This window comes from Arachis ipaensis, chromosome B1, assembly GCF_059453495.1.
Source record: "Arachis ipaensis isolate K30076 ecotype BB chromosome B1, ASM5945349v1, whole genome shotgun sequence".
Taxonomy (NCBI): domain Eukaryota; kingdom Viridiplantae; phylum Streptophyta; class Magnoliopsida; order Fabales; family Fabaceae; genus Arachis; species Arachis ipaensis.
This window is the reverse complement of record NC_142436.1, coordinates 27170995-27187501: the sequence shown is the minus strand read 5'-3', so window position 1 is coordinate 27187501 and position 16507 is coordinate 27170995. Positions and strand designations below refer to the sequence as shown.

Genomic DNA, 16507 nt, shown 5'->3' with positions numbered 1-16507 from the left:
TTTGTATTAAAATTACAGAATTTGGGCTTGTTCTATTTCTACTTTTTTTCTTAAATTGCATTAGTTCAGTTTTAGTGCATTTGTGTATTATATTAGAATTTGTTAAATTGTATTAGTTCAGTTTTCATCATACCAGTGGCATTAGTTAGCATCAGTTCATTTATGCATCAAGTTAGCATTAGTTTATTTGTGCATCATTCATGTATTAAGTTAGCATTAGAGCATTTGTGTATTATATTAGAACTAGTATTTTTATCCATAATAATATTATGAGAATAATTTTTTTTTTAAATTATAGTTCACTTTGTTCTAACAGTATAAATTATGCATGACACAAAAGATTTATAAAATCAAACTACTTTTACAAAAAAGTCGTAAGTTGACAAAAATTTCTGCAGATAAAAAAATTAAATAATAAGATTTTTAGTTATTATTTTTATATGAAAAAGTCTAATTTTTTATTAATAATTAATTTTAACATTCGTTATCTAAAATTTAAAATAATTTAATGTGTATACTTTTACATTTAAAATATTTTAATTGTAAAAAAATAGCGAATGACATATTTTGATTTGTCAAATTACTAATATAAAATATAATTATATATAGAGTAAAAATAGTAGAGAGAAATATAAAAATGGAGAGAGGTAGATAAGAGAATTTAGGAAAGGAATTTATTAATTTTGAAAAAAAATTCTCAAGGACCTATTTGTCCTTCGAACTTTATTTGTAAAATGACGTCAAGGACTTATTTGTCCTTCGAACTTTATTTCCCTTCCAGCGTGGCACCGTAACGGACACCTGGACACCGTTTCAGCCACGTCAGCAAGTTCCGTTTGGTGTATGAGAGGCAAATAGACGGAAGGACTAAATTGTCCTCCGTTTGTTAAAGTCAGGGACTTTTTTGTATTTAAATTTTGTCAGGGATGTATTTGTCAAAAGTTTGAAAAGTCAGGGACCTATTTGTCTTTTTCCCAAAACTTTATTAACCTGATCCGACATGGTTAAAGCAACGAACACTTAATCAGTGAGTTAACCATGCAATATTCCACCTACCGAGCTAACTATAGCACTAGAGGAAACTCACTACTTTCTGTGATAGCGTTAGAGATACTAGCTAGTCTTCTTTTATCGTATTAATCTTTTGAAAGAAATAGTATTGTAACATCTTATAAAATTACATTAAAATATCTTATAAAAAATTTTATGATCACAAAATTTAAAATTTGATTTTTGTGTTAAACCTTAAAAATATTTAGAATAAGACAAAAAAAATCTATGCAAAAATTTTACAGAATTATTGAGTGAGAAGTCGTATTAGAATTCACACAGAAAAAAAGCACACCTTGTTATTTATTTCACAAAAAATAATTCAACATCATAGAATTATCTAACACATTTTTTAAGAATAACAACATCACTTCCATTTTTATAATGTCACTCACATTTTATTTTGCATTATATATTTGTATAAATGTGTAATAAAAAGAGTGACATTATCAAAATAGGAGCGACAACATCCATTCCATTTTTTTTTCATTGGTTCAGAACTTTTAATTTCATGATGAGCCTTATTGAAGATACACACACTCTCACACCAATCAATAAGCAATAATGAACAATTTGAAAGCCATGTTCAAAATTTCCTTGGCTATAGTGACTCCTCTAAATCTTCATTTGTGAGTAGCACTATGATTATCTTGCATATCTGCAAGATCAAGCACACAAGTTGGACTTGGGGGCATTAACTGAAGAGTAGTCTTTGGCAAAATATATTCCGATCTCTGAATTGTCTGCTTCATAAGGTTGTGACATTTCTGCACCATATCCTATATTCAATAAAAAACACAGAAAGATTAAGAATATACAACAGTAATCTCTTTAATTGTTTGATTGATAAGTATTTTATAAAAGAAATTACAGACATTTAAAAGAAGGAAAAAAAGGGTTAAATTTTGTCCCCCAAAATAGATTACTTTACTCATTTTGTAATCTTGTTAAACAATGTATATGTCTAATATTTTATATTCCTTTCATAAAAGGTGAAGATTCTGATACAGAGTAAGAATGTATAGAGAAATAGAGAGACTGTAACTCTCTTTTATTTAAACATCTTTATTTAGTGAAATCCACGACATAACATGTTACTTAACACTTACAATTCTTATATTCTTGTGGAAGCCATGTAGTTTAAGGTCATCAACATATTGATCTGTTACATATAACAGAGCCGCTGCTGCTATTGTGGAAGGTGAAAACTCCAAGAAATCCATAACTGTGTAGTTATTCACTGAAGTTATTAGCACCAAGCAATGATTAAGATATTAATGGAAGTGAACTTAGATAACAGTAAGGAGATTAGTCATGATACCTAAACATGTTTTAAAGATAACATCAGACACACGAGAAGCAAGATAATTTAAATCTCCTAATGTGGAAGCTGAAGAACAAGAAAGTCTAAGAATGAAAAGATGAGCAAAATCGAAAGGCTTTGTTATAACTCGGAGTTGCCACTTGAGAGTTGCCATAACCAGAAGCTCCATCCTCTGAACTGTTTTCGGCCTAAACAAGAACCTTGGCTCAACCATTTGTAGGTCCAATAGCAGAGGCACCTTGGTTTCTTCCATTTTCGCTGCGAGCGAAAGGCATGCAACTGATAGCAGCTGCAGAGGCCATGTTTTATCTTGCTGCACAAATTTGAATCAAAATTGACATCATGTAATAATCATAATGTATTGATTTTCGACATAATTAACGCCGTGATACCTTCAATGTGTGCGACAAAAGGAAACGATCAAGATAAATTGCAGAAAGATATGCCGTCTCAGGTCTAAAACTGTAGTATGCACATACCTGCATAATATAGTGATAAACATTGTTACAATTACTAGACTCGAGGCGCGCGCGTAAGTTTCATTTTGAAAACGAATACAGAGAAGGGATCTTCGAACTCCTTCCCTTCTGTGTGTTCTCTTAAATGAAACTCACAAACCCGGCCGGGGTTAGTTTGTACTTAGTAACTAGAAATTAGCAAAGAATGCATGCACCTTTAGGATCCAATTTATGGCTTCTTCTCGCGCATTGCGCAGCCACTTAGTCTTGCGAAGTTGTATTAGAGACCTTGTTCTTTCCTGAACTTGATCAAGTTCAGAGTCTAACAAGCTTAAGAGACGGTCTTCTTCATCGACACTACCAGAGTCGCTCCATAGAAGAGCATTGTTCGAACCAGCATCGTCGAATTCATAGTTGCTGTGAATGTTGGAATCCAAGTACACCACATCGCTTGTTGCTTCATTGCAGTGCAAGTCAAGAAGAGTACAAGCTGAGTGTTTTGGGGAGACAGACATGGTGACTGAGAGAGTCTTTCAGTAGAGAATACAAGATATGGATACAGGACCAATCATGTACCATTATATATATATATATAGGGAATTTAATTCGTTATGTCGATATAACAATGGTCAGTGCCTTACTATAATGTATAATTTGTTCATATCTATAATTGAGAACCTAACAACGAACATGCATTGCATTATTAACATAATATTAATGTGTTCTTTTTGGAAAAAAGAATGCAATTAATCCTGTAACATTGGCTCGTGTGCATTTAAACCTTTTAAATTTTGAAAACATGTAATTCGATATTCGAGTTATCAAGTGGCAGTGAAGAAATAATTAAAATCTCCTATATATTAACGTTATTTTTATTATTTATTTATTGTTATTATTATCATTATTATTTTAGGTGGGATACGGGCATTGCGTACATAGTGAAATTAAATGGACTGGAAAAGCAGAATCTAAAGGGGCCTCAAAGAACTTCGCAAGAAATTTCGTTCTAACAAGAGCAGCCAAAATCAGTAGGACCACTCGAAAAAGGCATTGATTCTCCTTCTTCAAGACTCAAGATCAGGGGCATTCTTTTTCTTCTTTTTTCTTTTTCTTTTTCTTTTATTAATTTTTTAGCAAGCTATTCGTGTACAATGTGAATTATTGGCAGCTTCTCTTCTTCTATTACACGAGGGGAAAAAAACAGCCTCCTACCATAACTTTTGGTAGATTTCTTATTTTCTAGTTTTGAATAATGCTATATCAACCTCGCATTTGGCGCCTAAATTTGACATCAAGTAAAGTTTTCAACCTTTCATCAAAATAATTATCTAGAAACATATTAATAGAAATTATTTTTTTTTATGGAACTCTTTTTGACGTATTGGCTGAATATTGATGAAGAAAGTATTTTGCCGAAATGTAGATTGGAGTCAACACGCCAGGAGCATGGTGTCCGAACCGGTCAAGAGTGTGTTAGCACCCCGTCAACACGCAGGGATCGTGGTGATGTGACGACTAGGGATGGGTGGCAAACCCCTGCCAACACGCCAGGAACGTGGTGCTGTGAAACTCGTGAAGTGGTTGTAGGGTTTCAATGTTGCAGTAGCAGCACTGGGCGGGGGTGTTGCAGACCTGTCTGCATGCAGGGAACAACCCCCACCCAGGTAACCAGCGAGAGCCCTAAATCCATTATAAATTCATTTTTCTTCCCTTCCATTAATGCATACTGAGTGTGCTGAAGGGCTAAGCAACCGAGAGAGAAAAAAAAAGAGTGCATGAGTGTGATAAAAAAAGTGTATTGGTGGTTGATGACAAGTCATCTTAGGTTAGTTTCACAAGCCTTTTTCATTAGTTTTGACTTAGTTTTCATGCATTTTTAGGCAATAAGTAAGTGTTTGGATGAGAAATTCATACTTGTCTTGATTCAATCAAACATTGTTAATTTTATGCATTTTCATGAGATTTTTGCAAGATTTAGTTGATGTTATGAAAGATGCAAAATCTGATGATTATGCCAAGGCTTTGATGCATTTGTTTGGTTGATGATAGGTGGAAAGGAGCAGAGGTGTAACAGCCCAGATCACCCGCTAGCATGATATTGTCCGCTTTGGCACACAAGGCCTCACGGTTTTGTCTTTGACGATAGGGATGATAGCCTACGCCCCCCACACTCACTTGTCAAAACGCGTCATGTTAGGGAGAGGTATCCACACCCTTATAAGGCATGCTTCGTTCCCCTCTCCAACCGATGTGGGCCTTACAATCCACCCCCTAAGGGAGCCCAGCGCCCTCGCTGGCACATCGATCTGGGTTCTGGCTCTGATACCATCTGTAACAGCCCAGATCACCCGCTAGCATGATATTGTCCGCTTTGGCACACAAGGCCTCACGGTTTTGTCTTTGATGATAGGGATGATAGCCTAAGCCCCCCACACTCACTCGTCAAAACGCGTCATGTTAGGGAGAGGTATCCACACCCTTATAAGACCCTACCATACAGAGTCTTATGCTTAAGTCATAATTCAGAGATGGCAATGTATTATGACCTCTAAAACCAAAATTTAGTTCGTATAGTAGTATGAATGATTGATTATAACTAGGAGCCTTTATAGAAAAAGGGGTAAACAAAAACCGTAACTCGAACGTGCAACACTCCGATCGATAACGTAACGAACAGGGATAAGCTAACGCGAGATCATATATGTACAAAGGAGTGTCAAAAACAGGAATATCAAGACTCAAAATCCGGCTGCGAAGATAACCGGTCCGAGCATAGCAATATATACATATAATAAAATAAGGAAAACCCCAAGGAAAACCTAAAGGGACACAAATACAGAGAAACCTATTCTCCAAAACCTCCTATAAGAGGAGTCATCATAGTTTGTATTATTTAATGGAGATAAAAGTGTATAAACAAGACATATAAACCAAAACAGAGTCCCGAGAACAAGGATCTTCGCTAATCCAGAAGTCTCCAGCATGCCTCAACAAGAAGCCTCGCGTCCTGCATCTGAAAACCACAAAATCCACATGGGTGAGAACCAGAGGTCCCCAGCATGGTAACAGCTTCCACATATATAATACATAATAATAGAGGAAAGCCGAAGGCAATCCTAGAACTTCCTCCAGATAATATCAAAGCTTATAAACAAGCTAAAACCATAAGTGGCAACTGACTAAAGATTCTTCAATCTAACTAATACTTCCCTTTCCAATTCCTTCAGACCTCCCAACCACCAACAGGAGTATAATATAGCAAACACAGTTATATCAGACAAGAGATATACAAATAAGAACAATTAAGGCATTTAGACAAATAGCAAGTAATATGCAGTCAAATAGGCAATCTCAAACAATTCACATAGTATGCATATGATGAATGCTTGTCTCTAGTGGCTGATGATATCATCTGTCGGTTATAGAGCCAACCCGACAAGTCCTGGTAGCTAACCATTGGACTGTCCTTCTGTCGCGCATCCCCAACTCGAGTTATACTCGTCATAAACTTGATCATAATCATGATCCATATCCATCACCCTCACTGGTGAATATTTACGGGGGCGAGCTCATCCGGGACTTTCACAGTGCCCGGCCACACTTACGACATAGGGTCAACAGAGCTTCGAGTCTCAACCTGGAGCACGTGGTGGCTAGACACTGCTACTACCCAGGGAAACCCTCATCTCCGATGGTGGAAGTGCAAACATTCACAATTCATTCAACAGCATATATGCATTTATACTTGGCCATAATCATGGCTCCGCCGTAACACGGCAATAATCTAGCCATCCGGCTCACGGTTAAATCCATAACCAGCCAATTCATTAACAATTACGGCCCTTCGGCCCATGGCACAACAAGCACTTCCACCGCCATTCTCCGCATCTCACATAATCATCTTTGATCCTCATTGATCATTCACTTTTCCCTTGCTTCACTCGCAAGTTACCACATTCACTAGCCCTTTTTCCTCATGCTAGGCATATCATAATGATTTAAGATATAAGTGGTGAGATCGGAGGCTTAGAAGTATGAAATTTGGCTTTTAAAACTCAAAAATCAACTTTGGGATGAACACAGGGCCACGCGTACGCGCACTCCACGCGCACGCGCGGATGGCCAAAAACTCATCGACGCGCAAGCGTCATACGCGCGAACGCGCGGGTTGAAAAATATCCAAACGGCGCGCAAGCGTCAGCCACGCGTACGCGTGGGTGCTCTTGCGCCCAGGCACAAAACTGGCACAATTCTTGCACAACTCTCTGGAAAATAGCTGGGCATATGGCGTAGCGCATCGACATGCCCGCGCACACCACGCGCACGCGTGGATGGTGCTTCCTGGAAGAATGGCGCGCACGCGCCAAGTGCGCCTACGCGCTGAGGGTTATTCTGCTAAAAATTTCTAAGTTAAAAGCTGCAGAATTCACAGATTCAACCCCCAATCTTCCGACGGTCATAACTCTCTCATTTTAAATCATTTTTCACCCGTTCTTCGAACGGCATGGACATCCCGGATCCAATTTCATTTCTAAACAGATTTGGCACAAATCAGAGATCCGTAATCCAGGTTATATCCCGTCAAAGTATGCCCAAAAACCATATTTTCATACAAAACCACAAAGTGCCATTTTCAAAACAAGCCACTTTCAACTCTTTTCAAGGGCTTCCGCCTCTGATCGGCGTAACTCTTTTTGGCGACTCTGCGCCGTAAGCATCCTATCTCAGATTTTCTTGACTTGTTCAGTGGTCTCAGCTATCATTTCCGGCCCCAACAAGCCTTTCTCTCCAGCTTCATACCAACATAGCAGAGATTGACATTTTCTCTCATACAAAGCCTCATACGGAGCCATTCCGATGCTCGCATGGTAACTATTATTGTATGCAAATTCCACTAACGGCATATACCGATCCCAACTCGCCGGTTGGTCCAAAACACAAGCTCTTAACATATCCTCTAGTGTTTGGATCGTCCTCTCGGATTGACCATCTGTTTGAGGATGGTAAGCTGTACTCAAGCTTAGTCGGGTTCCGAAAGCTTTCTGAAATGCACCCCAAAACCTCGAAGTGAAGCGAGGATCTCTATCAGAGATTATAGTAGCCGGTACGCCATGAAGTCTCACAATCTCCTTTATGTACAACCGTGCTAGTTCCTCAAGGGTGTAAGTCATCCGAATGGGCAAGAAGTGAGCTGACTTCGTTAGTCGGTCCACAATCACCCAGATATCATCAAAATCAGTCCTAGTCCTTGGCAATCCCGACACAAAGTCCATTGCAATACTTTCCCACTTCCATTGCGGAACCTCTAAAGGTTGCAACATCCCAGAAGGTCTTTGATGTTCAATCTTTACCTTTCGGCAAGTTAAGCACTTTGAAACATATTCCGCCACATCATTCTTCATACCCGGCCACCAAAACATCGCCTTTAAATCATGGTACATCTTAGTACTTCCCGGGTGAATGGAGAATCCGCTTTTATGTGCCTCCTTTAAGATATCTTGCCTCAAAGTACTAACATCCGGCACAATGATCCTACCCTTGAATTTCCATAACCCATCTTTTTCTTCCGACACTCTCCACTGTTTTCCTTGCTCGATAGCCGGTAACACCTTCCATAACGCTTCATCATTTTCATGAGCCTTTAGGAGTTTGGACTTAAAGTCACTCGAGATTTCTAATCGGGTCAAACACAAGGTTCCGGATACTTCTTGAACACCAATTTTTAGACTCTCGAATCCCTTGAGCAACTTCTCCTCTTGAAGCATCATCCAAGCCGCATATAACGACTTCCGACCTAACGCATCCGCCACTACATTTGCCTTTTCCGGATGGTAATTCAACTCAAAGTCGTAGTCTTTCAATAATTCTATCCACCTCCTTTGCCTCATATTAAGCTCTTTCTGATCAAAGAGATATTTCAAGCTCTTGTGATCGGAGAAGACTTGGAACTTAACCCCATAGAGATAATGCCTCCACACCTTCAAGGAAAACACAACCGCAGCGAGTTCCAAATCGTGCGTAGGGTAACTAACTTCGTGAGGTCTCAACTATCGTGAGGCATACGCCACCACATTATGATGCTGCATCAGCACGCATCCTAGACCCTTTAGCGAGGCATCACAGTACACCTCGAATGGTTCGTTCGGCTCAGGTAACACCAACACAGGTGCAGTGGTCAACTTTTTCTTCAATGCCTGAAAGCTCTCCTCGCACTCAGGAGTCCAAACAAACGGAGTGTCTTTGCGAGTTAAATTTGTCAACGACAAGGCTAATTGCGAAAAGCCTTTGATGAACCTTCGGTAATAGCCAGTTAAACCCAGAAAACTCCTTATCTCAGTTACTGTGGTTGGTTGCCTCCAATCCATCACAGCTTCCACCTTAGTTTGATCTACGGCTATTCCCTTCTTACTCACCACGTGACCCAAAAATTTTACCTCACTCTTCCAGAACTCACACTTAGACAGTTTCGCGTAGAGTTTCTTCTCCTTTAGAATCTGCAACACGGTCCTCAAGTGTTCCGCATGCTCTTCTTCAGTCTTGGAGTAAATTAGTATGTCGTCAATGAAGACAACAACGAATTTATCCAGAAACAGACGGAACATTCTATTCATGTAATCCATGAATACCGCAGGAGCGTTCGTCAACCCAAAGGACATTACAGTGTACTCGTAATGACCATAACGAGTCCTAAAAGCGGTCTTAGGGATATCCTCACCCCTCACCCTTATCTGGTGATAACCGGATCGCAAATCGATCTTGGAGAAAACCCCAGCTCCTTGTAACTGATCCATGAGATCATCAATCCTCGGCAATGGGTACTTATTCTTTATGGTGACCTTGTTCAGCTGCCTGTAATCCACACAGAGTCACATACTTCCATCTTTCTTCTTTACCAGTAACACTGGAGCACCCCACGGGGAAACACTTGGTCGGATAAAGTTCTTACCCAATAATTCCTCTAACTGAGACTTTAGCTCGGCCATCTCTAACGGTGACATTCTATAAGGAGCACTTGAGATTGGTCCCGCCCCAGGCACTAATTCAATAGCAAACTCGACCTCTCGGTTAGGTGAAAATTCCTCAATATCATTGGGAAACACTTCCGAAAACTCACACACTACCGGAATCTGATCCAACCTTTGATCATCACCCGAAACACCCGCGGTTAACAACAGGATACCCTGACATTCGATTCCAGAACAGTTCACCATCATCGAATTCAAGTAATAATTATTCACCACGACCGGCCCTTCTGTATCTTCCGGGATAAAGTACACCGACTTTGTAGAACAATCAAGCAGGACATGGTTCTCGGATAACCAGTCCAATCCCAAGATAAGATCAAGACCGATCATCGGTAAACAGATTAAATTATGGACAAAATCACGCTGCTTGAATCTAAACGAAACTTTCGGGCATCCTAGCCTAGTTACCATGGCTTCATGGGTAGCATTATACACTTTTAAGTCATAACCTAAGGTTACGATCTTCAATCCTAACTCATGGGCTTTCTCAGATGCAATGAATGAATGCGATGCTCCCGAATCAAATAAAGCATTTAAAGTTTGACCAACCATTTCACAGTTACCTTGAATGAGTGTCTCAGATCCCTCTACACCCACAGCTGAGGTGGTGAACACCCGACCAGTCTGTTGTGCTTTCCCAGCACCTTGCTTTTGCTTCTCCGGACAACTTGCGGCTTTATGCCCCGCCTTTCCACAATTGTAGCACAAACCCCATCCGGCCTTGCATGGTGCTCCCGGATGGTGACTTCCACACCTAGTACAAGCTTGATCATTCTGAGGCTGTTTCCCAAACCTTTTCCCTTGGGAGTTGTTGTTGTTGGGCCTCCTAAAAGAACCTCCCCTCTTAAAAGGCGGACCTCTAGGTGCAAAGCTCTTCCCTCGGTTCTGTGGGAATGATTCTTTGTGACTTCCTTTCTCAGCGGCTGCCCTCTTCACACACTCTTCAGCAACCCTACACTTGTTCACCAACTCGGAGAAAGTCTTGATCTCCATTGGTCCCACTGAACTGAAAATATCGCTCCGGAGTCCTTCTTCGTACTTAACACACTTTCATTCCTCATATTCCACCGGAGTCCCTTGACACATACGAGAGAATCTGAACAGCTCCTCAAACTTGTCAGTGTACTCAGATACGGACATAGTACCCTACTTCAGCTGCAACAATTCAAGCTCCTTGGCTGTCCTGGCCGAATTCGGAAAGTACTTCTTATAGAACTCCTCTTGGAAGACATCCCAGGTGATATAATCGTCACCCTGTTGCAGGAGGCGTCGGATACCCTGCCACCAATGCGACGCTTCACCAGTGAGCAAATAGGTAGCAAACTCCACACGCTGCCCTTCAGGTACCACCTGCGCTTGCAGTGCTCGTTCCATAGCCTGAAACCATGTATCGGCCTCAGTCGGGCTAGTACTTCCCTTGAACTTCGGGGGATTAACCTTCAAAAAGTTCGCCAGTGTCATCGGGCCCTGAACTCCACCTCCGTCGTTGCCATGGTTGTTCATCTGTTGACCAAGAGCCTCAGCAGTGGCTTGCATAGCAGCAGCCATGTTCTCCAACGCAGTCATAAAGTTCACCGGGTCATTAGGGTTAGTCTCCGGCGCACGAGCATTAGTACGACCTCTCCCACGACCTCTACCGCATACACGAGACGCCATCTGGTTCCTATACACACCAAACAATCGATATTAAGTTGATCAGTCTCAATATCGGAAGTCTAGTGCTTCAAAGTCCCAAATGCATGCTCATGAATATCAAGCAAATATACTAATAGCACATAGCACACACACAGAGAATGCACAGAAGCATAGTCAGTCCATTCCTCAGGCTCTATAGGAACGAACTGCTCTGATACCATGTGTAACAGCCCAGATCACCCGCTAGCATGATATTGTCCGCTTTGGCACACAAGGCCTCACGGTTTTGTCTTTGACGATAGGGATGATAGCCTAAGCCCCCCACACTCACTCATCAAAATACGTCATGTTAGGGAGAGGTATCCAAACCCTTATAAGGCATGCTTCGTTCCCCTCTCCAACCGATGTGGGCCTTACAATCCACCCCCCTAGGGGAGCCCAGCGCCCTCGCTGGCACATCGATCCGGGTTCTGGCTCTGATACCATGTGTAACAGCCTAGATCACCCGCTAGCATGATATTATCCGCTTTGGCACACAAGGCCTCACGGTTTTGTCTTTGACAATAGGGATGATAGCCTAAGCCCCCCACACTCACTCGTCAAAACGCGTCACCTTAGGGAGAGGTATCCACACCCTTATAAGGCATGCTTCGTTCCCCTCTCCAACTGATGTGGGCCTTACAATCCACCCCCCTAAGGGAGCCCAGCGCCCTCGCTGGCACATCGATCCGGGTTCTGGCTCTGATACCATGTGTAACAGCCCAGATCACCCGCTAGCATGATATTGTCCGCTTTGGCACACAAGGCCTCACGGTTTTGTCTTTGACGATAGGGATGATAGCCTAAGCCCCCCACACTCACTCGTCAAAACGCGTCATGTTAGGGAGAGGTATCCACACCCTTATAAGGCATGCTTCGTTCCCCTCTCCAACCGATGTGGGCCTTACAATTGTGTAACAGCCCAGATCACCCGCTAGCATGATATTGTCCACTTTGGCACACAAGGCCTTACGGTTTTGTCTTTGACGATAGGGATGATAGCCTAAGTCCCCCACACTCACTCGTCAAAACGCATCATGTTAGGGAGAGGTATCCACACCCTTATAAGGCATGCTTCGTTCCCCTCTCCAACCGATGTGGGCCTTACAATCCACCCCCCTAAGGGAGCCCAGCGCCCTCGCTGGCACATCGATCCGGGTTCTGGCTCTGATACCATCTGTAATAGCCCAGATCACCCGCTAGCATGATATTGTCCGCTTTGGCACACAAGGCCTCACGGTTTTGTCTTTGACGATAGGGATGATAGCCTAAGCCCCCCACACTCACTCGTCAAAACGCGTCATGTTAGGGAGAGGTATCCACACCCTTATAAGGCATGCTTCGTTCCCCTCTCCAACCACCAGCAGGAGTATAATATAGCAAACACAGTTATATCAGACAGGAGATATACAAATAAGAACAATTAAGGCATTTAGACAAGTAGCAAGTAATATGCAGTCAAATAGGCAATCTCAAACAATTCATGTAGTATGCTTATGATGCATGCCTGTCCCTAGTGGCTGATGATATTATCTGTCGGTTATAGATCCAACCCGACAAGTCCTGGTAGCTAACCATTGGACTGTCCCTCTGTCGTGCATCCCCAACTCGAGTTATACGCATCATAAACTTGATCATAATCATGATCCATATCCATCACCCTCACTGGTGAATATTTATCCATCACCATCACTGGTGAATATTTATCCATCACCATCACTGGTGAATATTTACGGGGGCGAGCTCATCCGGGACTTTCACAGTGCCCGGCCACACTTACGACATAGGGTCAAAAGAGCTTCGAGTCTCAACCTGGAGCACGTGGTGGCTAGCCACTGCTTCCTCCCAGGGAAACCCTCATCTCCGGTAGTGGAAGTGCAAACATTCACAATTCATTCAACAACATATATGCATTTATACTTAGCCATAATCATGGCTCCGCCGTAACACGGCAATAATCTAGCCATCCGGCTCATGGTTAAATCCATAACCAGCCAATTCATTAACAATTACGGCCCTTCGGCCCTTGGCATAACAAGCACTTCCACCGCCATCCTCCGCATCTCACATAATCATCTTTGATCCTCAATGATCATTCATTTTTTTCCTTGCTTCACTCGCAAGTTACCACATTCACTAGCCCTTTTTTCTCATGCTAGGCATATCATAATGATTCAAGACATAAGTGGTGAGATCAGAGGCTTAGAAGTATGAAATTTGGCTTTTAAAACTCAAAAATCAACTTTGGGATGAAAACAGGGCCACGCGTACGCGCACTCCACGCGCACGCGTGGATGGCCTTAAAACTCATCGACGTGCAAGCGTCATACGCGCGAACGCGTGGGTTGAAAATTAGCCAAACGACGCGCACGCGTCAGCCACGCATACGCGCGAATACATTGTGCCCCAGGCACAAAACTGGCACAACTCTGGCACAACTCTCTGGAAAATGGCTGGGCATTCGATGCAGCGCATCGACACGCCCGCGCACACCACGCACACGCGTGGATGATGCTTTCTCGAAGAACGATGCGTACACGCCAAGTGCGCCTACGCGCGAGGGGTCATTCTGCTAAAAATTTTCTAAGTTAAAAGCTGCAGAATTCACAGATTCAACCCCCAATCTTCCGACGGACATAAATTCCTCATTTTAAATCATTTTTCACCCGTTCTTCGAACGGCATGGACATCTTGGATCCGATTTTATTTCTAAATAGATTTGGCACAAATCAAAGATCCGTAGTCCAAGTTATGTCCCGTCAAAGTATGCTAAAAAAAAACCATGTTTTCATACAAAACCACAAAGTGCCATTTTCAAAACAAGCCACTTTCAACTCTTTTCAAAATCAATCAAAACATGCCAATTTCATACCTTTTCTTTGAAATCAATCAAAATGTACCAAAATCAACAACAAGCCATCCTCAACTCACACATTGACCCTTTACCAAAATTCCCAAAATCACATCCAACCATTCTAACACTTCTCAATCAAATGGCTAAAGGACAAACACAATATCATGTCATACATCCTTCTCATCCCAATTTCCAATAATACCATTTCTGATCAACCATCGTTATACATAATCATCATCATACTCACCATCAACATGAACAAGGTCACCATAAAGAATAAGTACCCATTGCCGAGGATTGATGATCTCATGGATCAGTTACAAGGAGCTGGGGTTTTCTCCAAGATCGATTTGCGATCCGGTTATCACCAGATAAGGGTGAAGGGTGAGGATATCCCTAAGATCACTTTCAGGACTCGTTATGGTCATTACGAGTACACTGTAATGTCCTTTGGGTTGACGAATGCTCCTGCAGTATTCATGGATTACATGAATAGAGTATTCCGTCTGTTTTTGGATAAATTCGTTGTTGTCTTCATTGACGACATACTGATTTACTCCAAGACTGAAGAAGAGCATGTGGAACACCTGAGGACCGTGTTGCAGATTCTAAAGGAAAAGAAACTCTATGCGAAACTGTCTAAGTGTGAGTTTTGGAAGGATGAGGTGAAGTTTTTGGGTCACGTGGTGAGTAAGAAGGGAATAGCCGTAGATCCAACTAAGGTAGAAGCTGTGATGGATTGGAAGCAACCAACCACAGTAACTGAGATAAGGAGTTTTCTGGGTTTAGCTGGCTATTACCGAAGGTTCATCAAAGGCTTTTCGCAATTAGCTTTGCCGTTGACAAAGTTAACTCGCAAAGACACTCCGTTTGTTTGGAATCCTGAGTGCGAGGAGAGCTTTCAGGCGTTGAGGAAAAAGTTGACCACTGCACCTGTGTTAGTGTTATCTGAGCCGAACGAACCATTTGAGGTGTACTGTGATGCCTCACTAAAGGGTCTAGGATGCGTGCTGATGCAGCATCATAATGTGGTGGCGTATGCCTCACGACAGTTGAGACCTCATGAAGTTAGTTACCCTACGCACGATCTGGAACTCGCTGCGGTCGTGTTTGCCTTAAAGGTGTGGAGGCATTATCTCTATGGGGTTAAGTTCCAAGTCTTCTCCGATCACAAGAGCTTGAAATACCTCTTTGATCAGAAAGAGCTTAATATGAGGCAAAGGAGGTGGATGGAATTGTTGAAAGACTATGACTTTGAGTTAAATTACTATCCTGGAAAGGCGAATATAGTGGCGGATGCATTAAGTCGGAAGTCGTTGTACGTCTTGGATGATGCTTCAAGAGGAAAAGTTGCTCAAGGAATTCGAGAGTCTAAAAATTGGTACTCGAGAAGTATCTGGAACCTTGTGTTTGAGCCGATTAGAAATCTCAAGTGACTTTAAGTCTGAACTCCTAAAGGCTCATGAAAACGATGAAGCGTTATGGAAGGTGTTACCGGCTATCGAGCAAGGAAAACAGTGGAGAGTGTCGGAAGAAAAAGATGGGTTATGGAGATTCAAGGGTAGGATCATTGTGCCGGATGTTGGCACTTTGAGGCAAGATATCTTAAAGGAGGCACACAAAAGCGGATTCTCCATTCACCCGAAAAGTACTAAGATGTACCATGATTTGAAGGCGATGTTTTGGTGGCCGGGTATGAAGAATGATGTGGCGGAATATGTTTCAAAGTGCTTAACTTGTCAAAAGGTAAAGATTGAACATCAAAGACCTTCCGGGATGTTGCAACCTTTAGAGGTTCCGCAATGGAAATGGGAAAGTATTGCAATGGACTTTGTGTCGGGATTGTCAAGGACTAGGACTGGTTTTGATGCTATCTGGGTGATTGTGGACCGACTGACCAAGTCAGCTCACTTTTTGCCCATTCGGATGACTTACACCCTTGAGGAGTTAGCACGGTTATACATAAAGGAAATTGTGAGACTTCATGGTGTACCTGCTACTATAATCTCTGATAGAGATCCTCGTTTCACTTCGAGATTCTGGGGTGCATTTCAGAAAGCTTTTAGAACCCGATTAAGCTTGAGTACAGCTTACCATCCTCAAATAGATGGTCAATCCGAGA

General features: G+C 42.0%; 1 protein-coding gene across 1 annotated transcript; it reads right to left on the bottom strand.

The window, feature by feature from the left end:
• Nucleotides 1-1331: 1331 nt before the first annotated feature.
• LOC107617406 (cyclin-D1-1) lies at nt 1332-3643 on the bottom strand. Its single transcript, XM_016319166.3, has 5 exons — nt 3048-3643; nt 2767-2853; nt 2372-2687; nt 2160-2275; nt 1332-1829 (listed from the first exon to the last, which is right to left on the bottom strand). Exons 1-5 carry the CDS (start codon nt 3345-3347, stop codon nt 1674-1676), a joined length of 975 nt encoding a protein of 324 aa, XP_016174652.1. The 5' UTR covers nt 3348-3643; the 3' UTR covers nt 1332-1673.
• Between the last annotated feature and the right edge of the window lie 12864 nt (nt 3644-16507).

Excerpts from the sequence above, each read along its gene's own strand:
- LOC107617406 (XM_016319166.3), bottom strand. The coding sequence starts at position 3,347 with ATGTCTGTCTCCCCAAAACACTCAGCTTGTACTCTTCTTGACTTGCAC. Across the intron at positions 2,688-2,766 it reads TTTTGTCGCACACATTGAAG|CAAGATAAAACATGGCCTCT; the intron begins GTATCACGGCGT and ends AAATTTGTGCAG. Across the intron at positions 2,276-2,371 it reads TATCTTTAAAACATGTTTAG|TTATGGATTTCTTGGAGTTT; the intron begins GTATCATGACTA and ends ATAACTACACAG.